The following is an 18674-nucleotide window of genomic DNA, read 5'->3' on the forward strand; positions in this document are numbered from 1 at the left end:
CTCACAAATTTTTATTCATACAATTTAATTTAACAGAAAAACAACACAATTATAAATCATTCAAAAACTTTAAAAGGCAAAGAGGAAAAGAACAAGAGCAATTGCACCAATCATGCTAGTGTGAACAACGGTGACACTAGCGGCAGCATTGGCCTCCTCAACGGCGGCTGAAGAAGTTGTTTCTTGGGGAAGGGTGCCGGTGGAGGTGCTATTAGAGGTGCTGTTAGAAGCAACGCAAGTGCCAAAGTTATGCTTCTTAAAAAGGGTAGCAGTGTCCATGACTGAGTCATTGCGAGATGCAACAAACTCGTGGGTAATGTGGGTCTCATTATGGACGGTGAAACGAGACCAGCCGTACGTATTGTCAAAGCCGAACTTGAAACCAGCAGGCTTAGTCTTGTTAAGGTCATCCATACCATCGTAGTGACCAGCTGCACCATTGACTAAATACCAAGGAGACGAAGGGTTGTTAAGACCATTGGGGTCAGTAGCATTGAACTTCATGGGGCTCCAGCGCTGATAGTTATGAACGTGGCCAAAGACGGCAACGTCAACATCATACTTAACAAGAGCGGCTTCGAAAGCTTTCTGACAAGAAGTACAGCCAGCATCTGTACCAGCTGTATACCAAGGTCGGTGGCCAGCAACAATGACCCAAGGGGTCTTGCAGCGGTCAACAGTGGAAAGATCCTTGATAAGCCAGTCATACTGCTGGTTGAGGTAAGAGCCAAAAGGACCTGCGTCTTCGCCGGCAGATCCAGCAGGTTCATCAGGGCCAATGTTGCCATTACCGAAATCGGTTTCAGTATTGATTTGAACAAAGTGAACAGGACCCCAGTTGTAGGAGTACCACATGTTCTTCAAGCCACCAGACTCTTCGTTGGGCATACGCCAGTGGCTTTGATAACCAGTGAAGTTGGTCTGACCAGGGATACACATGTCAACAGTGTAAGAAATGCCCTTCTTTTTATCGGTGGTACCACCGTTGTTGCAGTTAGCCTCATGGTTACCAGGACCCACCATGTAAGGCTTGTAGGCTGAGATGTTGGAAATTTGGTCGTAGAATTCGTTGAGAATAGATTCATAAACTTCGTAACCTTTGGAAATGTCTTCAGGGAGGTAACCGTGAATTTCTTCTTTGAGCCAGTAATCGGCGTAAGCAATGTCACCAGGGTGCCAAACAAGCTCGTACTCATCCTTGTTGGCGGCCAGAGCATCAATGGTGTTGCGCTCACCTGGAAGCAAAACACCACCATCACCACTGCCGGTGGTTTCAGAAAGACCGAGAGGACCCATGGTACCAAGGTCAATTGCCATGGCAAACCTGAAAGAGCCATACGAGTTGCTCTTAGAGGTAGGAGGAGTAGTAAAGTTATAAACAGGGTAGTTATCAGGGGAGTTGGAAACTTTGTAGTAGTATGTGGTGTTTGGCTTGAGGCCTGAGAGCTTGACATGATTGGAATAAGTGCTTGAGGAAGGATAGGTCTGGGAGATATTGGAAGAAGCAGTCAGGGTAAGTTGATCGGGGTTAGTTCCGTAAAATACCTGTGGTCCAAAGATTTGGGTGAAAGTGTTCCAGGAAACAGCGATGCCATTCTCGCCAGCAAGAGCGACACGGTGCTGAACAGGAGCAAGCTGGTTCTCGGGGATAGGGAGAGCAGAAGGCATAGGAATTGCAGTAACGGGGACAGTGCATGCAGCCAGGAGGAGGGCGGCAATAGCAGCAGTAGATGTTTTCATGGGCTTTGACTGGTTAGCCATTATGTCTATGTTCTAAATATATTGAGGATATAAGCGAGCGATTGGGTGATGGTTATAGATCAAATATTTTAAAAATTAAAAAAAAAATGATATACAACTGTGGCTAGTGAAGGAATCATTTCGATATTTATATTAAATTTTTATTAATAAATGTGATTCCATTTATTATCGTTGAAAATACTGTAAAAAAAAAGCGGTTTGTAAGCGGAGAAGAATGTCAATCAAAGTTAGAATTAAAGTTATTCCTAAAACAAGGCCCTCCCTCAACTTTGGCAAATGGCAGCAACCATCTCCAGCATGCAATAACGGAACGAAGAAAAAAAAACACATGGTAGCTTTAAATAACCGTCGGCTCAAGGTCAACTTCGTCAGATAAAATGTTATTATGAGTAGAAGAAAAATAAGAAGAAGAAAAAGACGATGAAGTCTATTATAAAACGAAAAAAATACAACTTGAAATTTCCCAAAATGGTGCAAAAATGCACTTTGCATTTGCTTGTCTACTCAACATCGACTTGGCATGGCGCACAGCCGCATATCTATTGATATACCAACAACACCAGTACCTGAGCTGAAAATTTCTTCATTAAGTAAATTTGTGCGGCGTCGTGACATATTTTGTTCAAGGCTGCGTTTCATCCGACCCAATGGCATGGCTAATCCCAACCACGATGGCCATGCTGCAGCATCAGCAGAATGAATGACATCAATTCGGAGACTCTTTTGTATTTTCCCTCCCACACTCTTCCAGGTTTCTATTGAATAAAAAAAGCTGATAAATACGCTCCATTACATTGGTCAAAGGCCTTTTTTTTCTTACAGCAGCATAAGAATTGCAGCTATGGCAACAATCATCCCCAACGGGCTACTTTGGCGACTTGCACGCCCGGTACCTCCGCTCTGAGCAGTCTTGGCCATCTTGGCTACAACAACATTGTGTGCACTATCAAAACCATCTATGCCGTCTGACACGTCGGGGTTTCTCACAGCGTCAACAATGCTTGTAAAGTCGCTCTCACTCTCGTTTTCGGCCCCCATTGCCGACAGCCCCGTAGCAGCCCTAGAAGAACATTCTGTGGGCATGCTCCGATGCTTAAAAAGCGTAGCTTTGTCTAATACACTGTCATTCCGACTAGCCACAAACTCATGCGTCAGGTGAGTTGAATTGTGCACAATGAATCGCGACCACCCATACGTATCGTCAAAGCCAACCTTGAACCCGGTCGGCTTTTCCAATTGCTTACCCTTTTTGCCTTCAAACTTATCCATGCCATCATAATGCCCAGCTACTCCATTCAGCAAATACCATGGTGCCGACGGGTTGTTGAGTCCTCGGGGATCCACCTCACCAAACTTCATGGGATCAAAACGTTGGTAATTATGAACATGGCCAAAGACTACCACATCTACACCATGGTTTACAAGCACCGCTTCAAATGCATCTTGGCATTCACTACACCCGTCTTTTCCCGCAGCATACCACGGACGGTGGCCAGCAACAATGACCCAAGGTGTTTTACACCGATCCACGTTTTTAAGATCACGTTCAAGCCAGTCTTGTTGCTCGTCTGCATACCTTGCAAAGGGACCTGCATACTCTTTACCATTTCCTCCTGGTTCTCCTGGAGCAATGATACCTCGACCAAAATCAGTCTCAGTATTGATTTGTACAAAATGCACAGGGCCATAGTCAAAGGAATACCACATATTTTTGAACCCACCAGATTCCTCATTGGGCATGCGCCAATGACTTTGATATCCACTGAAATTTGTTTGCCCAGGAATACAAATATCAACCGTATATGCAATCCCTTTTTTTTTGTCTTTGACCCCACCATTATCACAGTTGGCCTCATGGTTTCCAGGACCTACCATGTATGGAACATAAGCACTTACTTTCGAAATTTGTTCATAAAAGGTATTAAGAATTGATTCATATACCTTGAATCCTTCTTCAACAGGAACTTCCGGGAGATACCCATGGACTTGTTCTTTGAGCCAATAATCTGCGTATCCAATATCTCCAGGGTGCCACACAAAACTATACTTTCCCAGATTGGCAGCTAAAGCGTCAATAGTATTACGCTCACCAGGAAGCAGTGCTCCACCATCACCCTCACCAGTAGTTTCACTAAGTCCCAGAGGTCCCATGGTCCCCAAGTCTATAGCAACTGCAAATACCAATGGGCTTTTTCCTGTTTCTGGTGGAGTTGTAAAATTCATTACCGGTGCGTTGCTTAGTGTGTGCGATACCCGGTAATAGTAAACTGTATTTGGTGCAAGTCCTGAGAGTTTAACATGATTGCTAAATGTAGTGGATGAAGGATAAGTGCTTGAATCGTATGACCCAGCAACATTTGTTAACTGATCTGGTTTTGTTCCATAGAATACCTCTGCTTTGTCTAGTTTTGTATAAGTGTTCCATGATACTGCCATCCCTCCTGAACCTGCCAAAGCTAATCGATGCTGTATAGGTGCTAATCGATTTTCAGGGATAGGCAGTGCTTGAGGCATTGGTATTGCTTGAGTGAGTGTAGCCACAAGAATCACCGCCCACAGGTAGACTGTTGAAAATCTTTGACCCATTTTTGTGTGTAATTATTAGATTAAAAAACCAAAAGAATGATGAAAAGAAGAAAAGGAGAAAAAAAATTAGGGAAGAATAATGAATTATTAACAGAGTAAAATTGAACTATTTATATCTTAATTTTACACGATAGTCTCTCACTTCTCCACGAGTGGAGTCGTAAGTTGGTTTTTATTTCACTTTAATTGATTCAATGAGTTCCCATGTTGGGTTTCTTCCACAATGCGGGTTCTGTTCCAGCTTCCTTGAAATTTGGAATCCTTTTGCCGTCGGAGAAACTTGAAGATAAGATATTCTTTTATTTTTCACAGTGAAAAACCAGCATGAAATTTTATTTCTAGTACAATTCAAGTTTAATTAGCATCCCATTTTAATTTATTCAATAAAAAAGCAAGCCGCACATTTAAAATTTATAACTTTATGTCTTGTCGGGATATTGTATCTAAAGCAATAAAAAAAAGTTAGTCCAGACTGCTAATCTACTACCAATTAAATCTATTATTACTAACCACTTAATCGTCTGGGCGAGTCTTGTAGCAAGCTTTCAGAACTGCTACTAGAGGCCAAAGAGTGTGTTGAAAAATCGACAGGACTTGTTGTCGCGTGGGGTTGATGTTGATGTTGATGAAACATTTGTTGATGCTGAAACTGCTGCATACTAAAGGCAAGTGACCTTCGTTCCGATTGTAAAAAATGAATTTGATGTCGTAAACTATTCACGAGTCCACGGAGAGCTGAAATTTCTTCACCTGTTCTAAAACTCTCTTGCATAATGGCCACACCATGACGCATTTCCATATCACCGACAAGACTAGTTAATCGGTCAACATCTTCTCGTAACCGCTCACCCTCCATAAGCATGTGCATTAAATCCGAGTCGGTAAATCTAAAGTTGTCAAAAATGCTTCCATTTTCTGAGTTTCTTCGCACACCAGTTCGCCGTGTTGATGTTGTTGATGTAGTTGATGAAGAAGTTTGTCCTGCTCGAGAAGTTAAAGCAAAACCTACAGTTGATGAGATATTTTCAGGCAGGCTGGACAAAACCTTATCAAGCTTGTACCGAAGAACTCTGTTTTCTTGCTCCAGTCGATCAATCCGTTTGTTTTGCTTTGTTAGGGCGGGAGAAAACGCCATAAACTTGCATTGTCGTTGGTGTTCTGACATGTACAAGTGGCGTTTACCCACCCACACACACCCGATGTCAGCTGCATCACATGGAACAACATAATCTGGACATAGCTTGAGGTGTTGTGGTATGTCTTTCCGTAGGAGTCTGGCGTTACATATAGGACATGATGCTTCGGTATTGTAGCATTCGGATTGGGAATGCTCTTCAAAGGAGTACCGTGGGAATGTGCGTCCACAACCGTTTGGACAATCCATAGGTTCGTGAGGACAGTACACTGTGAGTTTGCTGATATCAAATTTCTCGATTTTTTCGTGGGTATCTGTGGAGTCTTCTTGAGTTGCTAAAGCACCTTTAGTGTCAATATAGTCCTGTACAGAAATTTCTCGCGCGTTATAAATAAACCGTTTTTCTAATGGCTCATGACACTGCTCGCCATCGTCTTTGGTTCCTTGACATTTAAACTTCGCATGCAAACAGTCCTGCTGGAGATGCGCATCGAGAAGCCACCGCTGGCAAGTGTGCGTGCACCCACGCGATTTGTTTGGACAATATGCCACAAGCTCGTTTGCAAGATTTGAAATGATTACTGGAGCTGGACCTATATCTTCTGGGATATTTTTCAGTGGGCTTCTGTCAAAGGGACATTTTGTGGTTGAATCAGATGATTCAGTGGGGGTCAGTGCCTGGGTCAGACATTTTTTGCAAAAGGTATGTCTAGAGTGAAAAAAAAGAAACAAGTTAGACGAAACAAAAAAAAAATGACAAAGATTAAATACACATACCCACATTTGGTAGAGTAAGGCTCCACGAATATACACTGACAGATGGAACAGGTTAGCTGGTCGGCCAGTGTGCTTTCTAAGTACTCTAGTGCCCAGAGATCAAGAGGAGCGTCTACGTATTCCAGTTTAGGCCAAAGTGAACTTGTTGAAGAAATAGGTTTTGAAGACTCATCGAGACTTGTAGAAGAAGAAAATTTTGAAGAGGACGTAAGTCCTAGTAGTGAAGCTGGAAAAGTTGGTTCGGCCATTTTTGTTTGCTTAGAGTGTCAAGATGAAAGCCCAAAGTTGATGGCAAATTAAAATCCAAATGGTGGGGAAATCCTAAAATCAAACAAATAATCATGTGACCGAACCAGGTTCGAAATTCTTAAATAAGCAATAATCCCTTTTGCCTTCATACGTAGGTGATTTGAATCGGAAAACCGCGCGCATCGCGCCAGCCATCAAAAAAAAAAAAAAAAAAAAAACTACCAGCCGCCTTCTCACGCACATCTCACATAACCTTCTGCCTTAAGCCACCAGAAATAACAGCAAAAACTCAGTCAAAACTTCTGGAAACCACAAAGGATATATAACCTAATACCCCATCAAACCTATAGACTTTTTATTTTCATATTTTATATATTTTTTTTAAATAGTCATGGTTTTACCTGAACTCAGTCGTCTAGAGTATAAGCTGGAAGACCTGGTGGACCAGGCACGGATGTCTGTGGACGAACGCAACCGGACGCTGCGGCTAGATATCAAACCCATTCCATCTTCAGAGCGCGACTTAGAAAAGACACTGACTGCAACAGTCGAATCTATTGCGGAGCTGCGCGATGTGGTGCTGGACAATAACAAACCTGCAGACTCCAAGAGACGGTAAGAACTTGTTGTTTTATTTGCTCTTATATATGTCCAAAAGAAACATAATTCGTACTAACACGAGAGGGCGTGGGCCCATTCACCGAATATAGAAACGAGTTACTAGAACGTTTCACAGCAAACTACAATGAGATTTTACAGCAGTACAAACACGATCCTAATTTAAAAACTAGTTTTAAAGAGTTAACTCTAGAGTAAGTTTTTTGGTGTAGGAATTTTTTTTTAGTGAACCCCGCGATAAAGGCTAACTTTTTTTTTTTTTTTTTTTTTTTTTTTTTTTCAGACGGCCACAAGCCAAACCAAAACATGTCCGATTTCGAGACAACCTTGTGGACATTAAAAACTATAACCCTGCGCATTCTTCATCAGCTGCTGGTTCTGCTGAGCCCGCAGCAACAACCGCTGGCGCTTCAGCTTCTGATAATAGTAATGGAGGCTCTCAAGGGGTAAGATCCATGCTTTTTAGCCAGCAACCATATAGTGATGACCCAAGCACACAGTCGTACCATGATAGTGATGACAGTGATGACAGTGATGGAAGTGGTCCACTGCTGCCACGCGTTGACACAAACAACCACCAACACTTGCGACAACAGCAGCTAGTGCTCGATGAACAAGACCAACACTTGGACAGATTAGCAGCAAGTGTATCGCGCCAACACATGCTGAGTCTCCACATTGGAGATGAGCTAGAAACCCACTTAGATCTGCTTGACGAGGTTCATGAGTTTGCAGATCGCTCTCACAACCGTCTGGCCACGGCAAAGAAGCGTCTCACAAAGTTCTCTAAAAAGGCACGCGAAAATGGTTCCATCCTAACCATTGCAATTCTATTTATAATATTCATAATCCTGCTCATTGTTTTAAAATGAGAATGTACTTTTTTATATATATTTGTTATTTTTTAAGTCATCAAGTTTTTATTAGAATAAAATGCACAAACAAACAAAAATTATAAAAAAAAAAATATCGTCAAAATAGTCAAATCTAAAAAAAAATTCCTTTTCGTTTTTTCCCCATAATTTCGTAAAGTAAATAATAATAAAAAGTCGTTTTTGGTATTCTATGCAGTAGTAATAGTAAGTAGTGGTTGTATACGAAGGAACATTATCGTAAGTTATTATCAAGTTTTAAAGACAAACAAACAAACAAAAAAAAAATCATCGCTGTGTATAGTAATTATTGTAGCCGCTAACGGAGCGCATGCCACCACTTGGAGTAGTAGATCTGTTCATAAGTCCACCGTTATTCATATTCATGGTATTGTTTCCATTGCTATTGTTCATATTCATCACACGCTTCATACTAGGGTCCATGCCTCCAGTCATCATGTTGATTCCGTTTGGCAGGCCACCCATACCCATATTCATTCCTCCATTTTCCATCATAATCATCATAGGAGGTTGCTGTTGCTGCTGTTGCTGCTGCTGTTGTTGTTGTCGTCGGTTACCGTTAACCAACCCAGATTGACGAGGGACAGGAGAACCAAGGTAAGATGCAGGAGGAACGCCAGGCCCAGAGGCTCCGTTAAGTGTCATGTAATCTGGAATCTGTTGGTGTTGCAAAAGCGGAGATCCACTTCCTCCACCGTTGCTTACTAGCAGACCATTTGACAAAGTATATGGTGTTGAGTATGGCGAGTTTGCAAGGTATGAAAGTTCAGCATGGCTATTTGCAATACGTCTTCTTTTGATCTGTAAAAAAATAAGTTAGTCAAGGTCAATAAAATACCCTAATATCATAAATAAACTCACATCATCATCAGTCATTAAAGGACAAAACTCAATATCATCTTCAATATCAAAAGATCTTGAGGCGTTGAATCGGGCAGAAGTGCGTAAGACTTTAATGCCAGCGTTAGTTACCAAATTTGGATATTTGCCACACGACATGTAAACAAAAAAAACAAAAAATAAAAATTCACATACACTCATTTTGTTGAGATGACCATGCTGGCGCTGCTGAGCGGTTATTGAGGATCGCACCCGCTGGGATTCCTGCAGGACCTCCGTTGCCAACGTTGTTGATGGCAAGCTGCTGGGGATACATTGCTGGAGAAGAGTACATGGCTGGATTGTTGTTTTGAACAGTAGGAGCGTTTGCGTTAGAGTTAACCAGACGAGGCGATGAAGTAATCTGTTGATGCTGCTGAAAGTGCTGGTGCTGCTGGTGCTGTTGCTGGTGCTGATGCTGTTGGTGTTGCTGTTGGTAAATGTGCTGTTGTTGTTGGGGAGGGTTTTGAGTATGGAGATGATTCTGGGCGTAATAGGGCATCCCAAGTGTCATTATAGATAAAAGATCAAAGAAAAGAAGTCTCGAAAAGATCTAAACCCAAGGATTAGATATTGAATAAGTTTCACTTTTTGAAAGAGTAAAAAAAACAAAGGGAGGATGGATGGTGATGGGCTGGGATGACAGGAGGAAACGTTTCAAGGACCGTGAAATTTTTTTTCTGAACATGTAAAATAGATTTTACAGATCACGTGAACATGTATCTGTAACAAAAAATTTGTTGACAGGTTTTTTGTGGATTTTAAAAAAATACTCCATTCACCAAATCACCAATCCAAAAACCCCTCTCTATAATCTACATCACATAATGCTGCGAGTCCACCGAAAAATCCCGAACCTGTCTCCGACACATGCGTTCCGCGCATACTCAAAATTCTCTCTGACCTCGAAAAAATCTATCTACAAGGAGACTATCACAGCAGCAGCTTCAGAATGTTCCGGTCACGATCATGGTCACGCTCATGGCCACGGTCACAATGAATCTGTACAGCCCACATTTCCCGCACGCACCCGGTTTGCGCCGTCGCCCACTGGCTTGATTCATTTAGGGTCTCTACGCACTGCACTTTACAACTACTTGCTGGCCAAGAGCACTGGGGGCCAGTTCTTGCTTCGACTTGAAGACACTGATCAAGTAAGTCAGTTTTAAACCAAAATGTTATGCACTCGTTTTGATACAATGAAATAAAAACTAACGTATTTTTTTTTCTCTTTTATAAGAATCGTCTGGTGCAGGGCGCTGAAGAAAACATCTATGAGTCTCTCAAGTGGGCTGGTCTGAATTGGGATGAAGGTCCAATTGTCGGCGGCCCCCATGGCCCTTATCGTCAGTCGGAACGTGCTGCAACCTATACCAAGTACGCCAACCAGTTGATTGAAGTGAGTTTTCGTTCTTTTTATTTTAATATTATATTTACATTAATACTGTTTTCAGACTGGCCACGCATACCGCTGTTTTTGCTCCAAGGAACGACTCGATAGCTTACGCGAATCCGCACGCACACTCCACCCCCCATCCATGGCCTCATACGACCGTAAATGCTCACATCTTTCTCCGGAAGAAAGTTCGAAACGTGCAGCCGCAGGAGAGTCCCATACTATCCGATTCAAGGCCCCTACACGTTACCCTGAGTTCCGTGACCTGTTACACGGACACCTGAATTTGCAGGTGCAAGTGAACCCGGCAGATGTACGGTTTGACGATCCGGTGCTGGTCAAGTCAGACGGGCTGCCAACCTACCATCTTGCCAACGTTGTTGATGACCACTTGATGCTCATCACGCACGTTGTGCGCGGCGAAGAGTGGCTCCCATCCACACCCAAACATGTGGCCATGTATAATGCGTTTGGCTGGACCCCGCCTTCATTTGTGCACATTCCTCTACTGACATCTGCTGGTAATAAGAAACTGAGCAAGCGTTCAGGTGATATTGGCGTGTTGTCGCTGGCAAAGCGTGGCGTATTCCCCGAAGCCATGCTCAATTATGTGGCACTTTACGGATGGTCACCGCACCGCGAAGGTTCTGAGGTGTTTACGTTGAGCGAGCTTGAGAAGGCCTTTTCGCTGGACGGACTTACCAAGGGTAACGCAAAGGTGGATGAGAAGAAGCTTGAGTTTTTGAACAAGCACTTTTTCAAGCTTGAACTTGAGAACCCAGATTCTTTAAATACAATTGCTCGCAAGATACACGAGCAGCTGAGAGAAGAATCCGGCGAATCTGATATTCAAAACCCATTGGATATCTCTTACATTGAAAACAACTTGAGTTTACTCAAAAATAACATCACTAGTGTAGATGAATACCTTATCAAGGCTCGTCATCTTCACTATATCCCAAATTTGGGTTCAACTAGCGATTCACCCGCTGCAAAGTACCTCGTCGAGGCTCGCAAATCAGATACCACAAAGGAGATTCTAAAAGCTGCGATTTCTTTTCTCAACGAATCTAACATCGAGCAACTTGCCGATGCTAAGGCTTTTATTGATACCTTGACTAAACAAAGCACTGCAAAGAAACCTCTTATTTTACAAGCTCTTCGTTACGCTCTCACAGGTAGTGCTCCGGGTATTGATATTCCCACTAACGTGTACATTTTGGGTAAATCTCAGTCTCTGGCCCGTCTTGAACGTGCCCTCACTTTCTTGTAAATATTACTATTAGTATTAAAAATAGATTTGTAAATAAAAAATTATACATCAACCCAATCATCTATATATATTTCATTAATCATGGTTGAAACCCAGTTGAAGGCTGAGAAATGTTGCTGTAATCCACAATATCAGCAGAATCATCATCCACATCGTCATCCTCGCCAGGATTGAGGTAGAGCCGCGACGCCAGGTCGCCTACTAGGCCCTCATCTTGTTCATCAAGCACGTACCCGGCTCCACCTATATACGTGAGGAGCACTGGCAAAAATATAAGCCCGTGGGCCGTGGCAACGAGGACCAGCGCAAGCCACATACGGAAATAGTAAACGTTAAAGATTTGCGAACGCGTAAAGGCAAGAACCGACACGCCAATGAGCTTAGTAAGTGCAATGCCGCCAAAGACGGACCCGCCGACCCCGACCAATGCATTGAATGCCCGCGCTTGGCGTGACCGCGACTGCGTGTTAGGGTTGCTTGGTGGTAGTTGTTGCTGGCTCAGCTGTGACTTTTGTACAAAGGTGAAAGCGCGTACAATGTGTGCACAAAACTCAACACATATTCCCACACAAATAACAAGATTGACAAGACTGACGGCATTGAGACTGATCCCCCAAAGTGACATAATGCCAGCAATGTCAGTGATGCCCATGGCGACTGTCAGGATGAGTGCAAACGCAGTGCGTAGTGAGCCCAAAAGAACAACAGCCACCACAAATATGAGTGCAAGTGCCATTCCGACAAGGGCCAAAGTATCACCTATAATAGTTTTATACTGAGCGAAAAAGATGTAAAAGTTACTGTAAGGATACACATCAATCCCTGTAGACTCGTGTATAGAAGTTGCGATGCGACGCGCAGCGGCGTACGAATCGATAAAGTCGTCCTGCGACCGCAACGGTACGTGCATCGACCGGAACTTGGACGCAACAATAGCACCGGTCTGCGGATCAACCGCAATTTCAGATGAGTAGGGAGCTTTACCACCAAGCGGACAAGGATCGGAAGGTGCATCGATCCACGCATTAAAGTAAGTCATGAACTCAGCGCCCTGAGGAAGGCCATGCATCTGGGGGTCCCACTTGGGGTCGTGGTTTTGAAAACATGGTTCGCACATGTATGGACTGTCGTAGGGTCCGCAAAAGTCAGTATTGTTGCCAGAAGGTGAAGGTTTCACAAGACAGCACTCGTCAAGACTAGGGTTAAGCCACTCAAAAAAGTCGTCAATCCATACAGCTGGAGGGTCTTGAATATAGGACAAGGCTGGGCGTTTGCGTTCTTGCTCGACAATATTCGCAAGCGAGTACTCGTCACAGGTGGTAAATCTTCCACAAAGAGTTTGCTGGGATGCGCGGTCTGTTACGTTAAGGTTGCGCACAACGAAATATACTGGAGGCCCAGAGTTGAAGTAATCGTAGAAATCGTCAAAGTATTGTACAAGATATGAATCGGAGGGTATGGCAAGACGCTGGTCGAGACCAAGAGAGATATGAGGAAGAAGAGCAAGGCCGAGAGTAAAAAAGGCGAAAAAGAGACCAATAACGATGGGCTTGACACTTTCACTGAGAATATATGGAGCATAGTTTTGACGAATGAGTTTGGAAAATGTTGGTTCACTGAATTTTTCAAAAACACCAGGAGAAGCTAAAGCACGGACAGACGTGGAAAAAGACGATTCTTGGCTCAAAAAAACTTCCTGAGGATCAGGAGCAGTGAAGCAAGGGAAAATGTCAAATCGGTTATCTTCAATGCGCTTTTGATCTAAAGTCAACACGGAAACAAACATGGTAAGCTGAAGAACAAAGTTAATAAAAACAGCACCCGCAGAGTAGATTGCAAAATTGCGAACTGCAGGCATAGCAACTGAGGCAGCAAGAGCAAACGTGAGGGTTTCACTAAATGCTGAAAAGAGAATACTGGGACCGATGTTTCCGACTGCGCGGGACACTCGTTCTTCCACAGTATCGTTTGGATGCGACGCATTTACATTTTCCAGCTCGTGCGAGAGTAAAAAGATATTGTCTACACCAATAGCCAAAACCAAAAATGGAATGGCCTCTGCAATGATGAGAGTTGCTTTGATGCCAATGAGAGCAAAGAACCCGACTGAGGCTGCGACTGACATGAGAACGATGATAATACCAGAGAAACCAAGCAAAAACTTTGACTTGACCAAAGAGTTACGACCAAACCCAGGCACAACACCGCCAAGGGCAAGTGATGCGTAAACAAACATGAAAAAATAGGAAATGATAATGATACGGGCGTCTGTGTTAGAAGATTTGTTGAGTTCTTGCTCAAGCGAAATTTCCGTGTTGAAACTGACGCGTAGGCCACGCGATTCCGCCTCGGCTTGGACTTGAAACAACAAATCTTCAAGAGCTGCTTCCCATTCAGCGGCACGCTGAGTTCGCTCAGTGTCCTGTCCCGAGTTTTCCAAAACCCAAGTGGCAACAAGTGCGTGCGACGTCAGCACGTCGTTATCTTCGTATCCGCCAAACAGCAGATTCTTTTTCAATGGCTGTTTAAATGGTGGCAGACAGTTGACAGGTGTAGTAGCACAAGCAGCCACTTGTCGGGGCCATGAAGTATTAGATAGTTGGGAAATGTCACCGCCAAAATATTGAGTCATGGATTGGACCACACAAGCGTCGCCAAAAGGACTGACGCAAAGATCCCCGAGAGTAGTACCAGCTGGAGAGACAAGGGTATTAATACGTGAATTGACGTCAAACCACCATTGAAGGGTATCCCATGAGAGAATAGGACCCGTCTCATTGACCAGGTAAACTTGTTCTGATCTGTAAAAGGGTCCAAAGTTTTCATCGTAATAGGCTTTTTCCTGGTATTCAACAGAGTTTGAGCTGACCCAAAGATTAATAGGATTTTGTTCAAGCTGAAGACGCAGAGATCCAAGCGAAAGTGCAAAAACAATGATGGTAGAAATGCCAATTACAATTACTGGGAACGTGGCAAAGACAAACGCGCACTGAGAAAACCAGTGCTGAAAAAAAGAGTTGACAGGGTATTCGCCAGAAACAGAGTCAGCACTTTTGAAGCGAAGAATGGCAGGGAGTTTAATCCAGGAAAGTCTGTTGCGGCGACGGGTGCCAAAGTAATCGTCGTCTTCGTCATCGTCGTTGAATCCTGGGACATCGTGTAGCAGCCGCATGGCTTCTGTGGTACGCTGCTTATTGAACTTATAAGCCTTATAGGAACTGTAAGCAACAAGAATGATAAAGAGAGTGCCTGAGTAGATCATAATGACGGCAAATGAGAAGCAAGGAAGTATGCCGACGCGACAAACGCGTTCTTCGTCAAGATCTGGGAGGATGGGACATGAGTTGGGGCAGTCATTACAAGCACAACGGTATCGTTCATCAGGATCTGAACAGTTACGGATAGGACCTGTGCTACGTTTAATGACACTTGGATCGTGTTCTTCATCCCAAACAAAATTCATTTGAAATGGAGAGCCACCAAGCAAGGGTTTTTTATCACCGAGAAACTTAAGGAATTGGGTATAATTTTTCGCACCACCACCAATGAGGTCCATTGCGTAACCATTGGTAGCGCCAAACTTGACGTCTTTGCAGGAATCGTAAAAGCCTGCGGCAAAAACGGGGTCGACATATTGGTCGAGTTCTGCGACAACAGGCAGACCTGTACGCGAGAGTTCTGTGGATGTGACATTGACAAACTGGGATTGGTTTGGAGAGCATGTGAAACGACAAAAAAGTTGAAAGAAATTTTCCTTGCAAGCCGGACATGAAGAGATGATATTTTCAGCCTTTTTAAGATTTTCACGGAGGGTTTTTAACTGAGATTATGGTTAGAATTTTTTGTTTTTTTTTGAAAAAAAGGAGAAAGATTATATATAAACTTACTTGACCAAGGTCACAACAAATGGGACCTTCGGACCACCCTTCGGTTCCACAGATATCGACGAGGGCCGCGCGAGTTTCGTCGTCCGGGTCAGTAGCCGGAATGTTTGTTGGGCACGGCAATTCCGGACCAAAGAAAGATTGTTTTCCACAGGACGAGAAGATTGCACAGTATCCTGGTGCGTGGATAGGCGTGGGTGGTTGTGGCTGGGGAGTGTCTGAGCTTGAAGATAAAGAAGCAGCAGCAACAGCAGCAGCAGGGTCAGCGGGGGCAAGTGCGGCCACTGCAGAAAGCCGCAGTAGGTGCACGAAGCTGACAAGAGCTAGCATGAGAGATTGTATATTAAAAGTTCTTCAAAAAAATATATATATATTTTAAAGATTTTGGCGGTCAAAATGATTGAACAAAAAAGTTTTTGAAAGAGTTGGTTTGAAGAAAAGAAAGAAGCCTAAAGAGAAGGTTGCTTTGCTTTCTTAGCAGCGGAGCGGAACGAGCAACTTTTGTGTATGTCTCTGTGCGGACGACTAATTACTTGATTAGTATGTGCGGCGTTATCACGTGATCAAAAAACTTTCACGTGACTCTGTGCTGGCCTTTTAAAATATCGCGCTTTGGCACTGGCTTTCAAACCTCCAATCCATCCACTATCACAACCACCAACACCATTTTCCCTTTTACCTCCCCTCCCCAATTACCAACCCTAGTTTAATTTATTTCAATTGCCAAATACCCAGACACAATGGCTGACGACTCTTATGATGCTTCTTTGGATCTCTTGCGACGATTGAATCCGCGTAGCATTGCACGCAACCTTAACACTCTGTGCCAAGTAGCCCCGTCGCTTGCCGAGGATCTTCTTTCATCGGTCGACCAGCCCCTTGGCGTGAAGACCTGTGCCGAGACCAAAAGGCAGTTCCTGACATGCGATTACAACCGTGATGGTGACAGCTACCGGTCACCATGGAGTGGAGAGTACCAGCCAGCACTAGCAGACGGCGCTGTTCCTGGACCAGAGCTGCGCACACTTGAGGTTGCATTCAATGACGCGTTTGATATTTACCGTGATTTGTACTACGAGGGCGGTGTTTCTAGTGCATATCTATGGGAACTCGATGGTGGGTTTGCCGGTGTTGCACTATTTAAAAAATCAGCTGCGGAGCGCAAGATTGGCGAGACTGGAGTGTGGGATAGCATCCACGTGTTTGAGGTCGAAAAAGTCAGCAGAAAGGCAGCAAATTACAAGCTCACATCTACTGTCATTTTGGACATTGGTGGAAAGAACAAGATTCTGGGCAGCTTGGACTTGGGTGGAAATCTGACGCGTCAGGCTGAACAAACTCTGCCCGTGGTAGATGAGTCTGGGTCCTCGCACATTACAAACATTGGCACCATGGTTGAAGAGATGGAATCTAAGTTAAGGAACGTGCTTAACGAGGTTTATTTCGGCAAGACCCGAGATATTGTTGGTGACTTGAGAAGCATTGCGTCGGCAACAGAAACATCGTACGAAAAAAATCTGCAGAGCCAGGTGGCTAAGGGTCTGGGTGCGTAAAGAAATAGAAGAAAAAAAGGTCATTACATTCGTTATTATATATTATAAGAAAACAAAAGAAAATTCAAGCTATTTATTTTTATTGTTCATATGCTTTTTTTTTTTTTCTTGATTCACACGCGAGCCCGGTTATTAAAGCTTAAATCGTCATCGCTACTATCGCTATATGCTGAATCGGTTCCATCCTTTGTTGGGATCCCCACAATTCCCCATTTGACTTTAGTCACTTCGTGTAGTCGGTTAAGAATGCGAGGCATTGGTGTGTATAATCCCAATTCTTGTCGTTCACCATCATACGAATGCAGCATTCCAACAACAGCAAGACTAGGTGTCGGAGGCCCTGCCCCAGGCACTGTCGCTGTGTTATTTATAGGAACTGGTGTCTTGGTCAAAATCCAAGCACCTGAGTCTCCGCCACTTGCAAACGGGCCTTGAGAATGCACCACAAACTCATTTGTTTTGTGTGTCCCTTCAGACCAGTACACCATGCGCGGACCATTCAATGTACCTGTTGTGTAGTGGGTGGTGGAGCCGTACTTGAAAACTTGTAATCCTGCGGCAAACGGTTCTTGAAGCACAGACTTGACGTGAAGGTTTCCAAAGCGTAGGGCTGGGTCATATTGGGTAAAATTGACATCGTCACCCAGATAGTTGCGACACTTGAGGTCGTCGTTGCATCGGATGATTGCAATGTCTGAGAGCATTCTGTTGCTAACTGTACGTTCTCCCCAAGCCACTTGTCCAAATGAAGGATCATTTAAAGGTTTTTCTTCTTTGCCTTTGCCTTTTCCTTTTAAGTTGGATGCATAATTGAATTTTTCTTGAACCTCTTCAATTGCCTTTGAATATGCGGCCCATTCAATAGACCCTTGAGGAAGTGAGGATCGTTGGTCTAATAATCCAGCTTGAAAATAGTTGACCATGAAAACTGAAGGGACTACAACCTTGGGTTTCGGAGCATTGGGATCGGTATTCTTCTTGAGACACACATGACCACAGGTCATAGCGTACGTTGATTTGGCATAAGCTGCAAGACGTTTATCGGTGGATGCGTCGACAATGGGGAAAATATAACCTCCAAGAGTACCCGAGACATTTGATTGGGAAATATTTGAAAGAGAAAGCGAGATTGGAGGGGCCTTTGGGTCGCTTGGAACTCGGAAAGGTGCAATAAATCCATTAAAGTCGTTTGTTGGATGATGGTTAAATTGCATGGGAGGATTTACGGCAACAGAAGCAGCACCTGGCTCAGCCGTGCTGCTTACTGCCGAACAGATGCGGTTAATTTTGTGGAAAATTCCCACTTCGCGCGACCCCAAACTTAATTCAAGGAGAGCGTTAATGATATCGGGGGGAAACTTTGGGAATCCAAAGTAATAAACTGGGCAAGAAAAGGTTGGAGAAAAGCCTCTAAGAACAGGAGCAATAAAAGCACCTTCTTGATCTAGCATGTCTGTGGAAGGGTATGTTGTCAAGAGTTCTAATGTTCTTTCCATGAGAGCCACATAATTTTTTGCATGAGGGTCGTTTATGAGCTGACCTATTGCAAAAATACGTAGTTGGGGGGAAGGTTTAGGTGAACCGTAAAGTTTGTATTGTGGATGTTGTTGCTGTAAGTTGGAATCTGAAGGGTCTACTAGGTGGAGTTTAACGCCGAGTGAGTAGAGTTG

General features: G+C 43.7%; 9 protein-coding genes across 9 annotated transcripts in view; 3 read left to right on the forward strand and 6 right to left on the reverse strand.

The window, feature by feature from the left end:
• Nucleotides 1-69: 69 nt before the first annotated feature.
• Nucleotides 70-1761, reverse strand: SAPINGB_P001887 (uncharacterized protein; the record flags this gene model as incomplete). Its single annotated transcript, XM_031996607.1, has 1 exon — nt 70-1761. The coding sequence occupies one exon, from the start codon at nt 1759-1761 to the stop codon at nt 70-72; it is 1692 nt and encodes a 563-aa protein (XP_031852498.1).
• An 816-nt stretch (nt 1762-2577) lies between these two features.
• On the reverse strand, nt 2578-4347 carry SAPINGB_P001888 (uncharacterized protein; the record flags this gene model as incomplete). The annotated part of the gene is made up of 1 exon (XM_031996608.1): nt 2578-4347. One exon carries the CDS (start codon nt 4345-4347, stop codon nt 2578-2580), a length of 1770 nt encoding a protein of 589 aa, XP_031852499.1.
• A 505-nt stretch (nt 4348-4852) lies between these two features.
• On the reverse strand, nt 4853-6507 carry SAPINGB_P001889 (uncharacterized protein; the record flags this gene model as incomplete). The annotated part of the gene is made up of 2 exons (XM_031996609.1): nt 4853-6191; nt 6260-6507. The coding sequence occupies 2 exons, from the start codon at nt 6505-6507 to the stop codon at nt 4853-4855; spliced, it is 1587 nt and encodes a 528-aa protein (XP_031852500.1).
• Nucleotides 6508-6899: 392 nt separating this feature from the next.
• Nucleotides 6900-7998, forward strand: SAPINGB_P001890 (uncharacterized protein; the record flags this gene model as incomplete). The annotated part of the gene is made up of 3 exons (XM_031996610.1): nt 6900-7123; nt 7219-7320; nt 7410-7998. The coding sequence occupies 3 exons, from the start codon at nt 6900-6902 to the stop codon at nt 7996-7998; spliced, it is 915 nt and encodes a 304-aa protein (XP_031852501.1).
• A 288-nt stretch (nt 7999-8286) lies between these two features.
• On the reverse strand, nt 8287-9412 carry SAPINGB_P001891 (uncharacterized protein; the record flags this gene model as incomplete). The annotated part of the gene is made up of 3 exons (XM_031996611.1): nt 8287-8820; nt 8881-8969; nt 9055-9412. The coding sequence occupies 3 exons, from the start codon at nt 9410-9412 to the stop codon at nt 8287-8289; spliced, it is 981 nt and encodes a 326-aa protein (XP_031852502.1).
• A 313-nt stretch (nt 9413-9725) lies between these two features.
• On the forward strand, nt 9726-11567 carry SAPINGB_P001892 (uncharacterized protein; the record flags this gene model as incomplete). Its single annotated transcript, XM_031996612.1, has 3 exons — nt 9726-10052; nt 10139-10297; nt 10353-11567. 3 exons carry the CDS (start codon nt 9726-9728, stop codon nt 11565-11567), a joined length of 1701 nt encoding a protein of 566 aa, XP_031852503.1.
• Nucleotides 11568-11646: 79 nt separating this feature from the next.
• On the reverse strand, nt 11647-15781 carry SAPINGB_P001893 (uncharacterized protein; the record flags this gene model as incomplete). Its single annotated transcript, XM_031996613.1, has 2 exons — nt 11647-15387; nt 15455-15781. 2 exons carry the CDS (start codon nt 15779-15781, stop codon nt 11647-11649), a joined length of 4068 nt encoding a protein of 1355 aa, XP_031852504.1.
• Nucleotides 15782-16191: 410 nt separating this feature from the next.
• SAPINGB_P001894 (uncharacterized protein) lies at nt 16192-17004 on the forward strand (the record flags this gene model as incomplete). The annotated part of the gene is made up of 1 exon (XM_031996614.1): nt 16192-17004. One exon carries the CDS (start codon nt 16192-16194, stop codon nt 17002-17004), a length of 813 nt encoding a protein of 270 aa, XP_031852505.1.
• A 113-nt stretch (nt 17005-17117) lies between these two features.
• The window catches only part of SAPINGB_P001895 (uncharacterized protein), a gene marked incomplete at both ends in the record, with an annotated part of 2520 nt that continues 963 nt past the window's right edge, over nt 17118-18674 (reverse strand). The window contains one exon of the mRNA XM_031996615.1: nt 17118-18674. This exon is cut by the window's right edge and continues 963 nt beyond it. Coding sequence (XP_031852506.1) covers nt 17118-18674 — 1557 coding nt within the window.

This window comes from Magnusiomyces paraingens, assembly GCF_902498895.1.
Source record: "Magnusiomyces paraingens strain CBS 517.90 genome assembly, contig: contig2, whole genome shotgun sequence".
Taxonomy (NCBI): Eukaryota; Fungi; Ascomycota; class Dipodascomycetes; order Dipodascales; family Dipodascaceae; genus Magnusiomyces; species Magnusiomyces paraingens.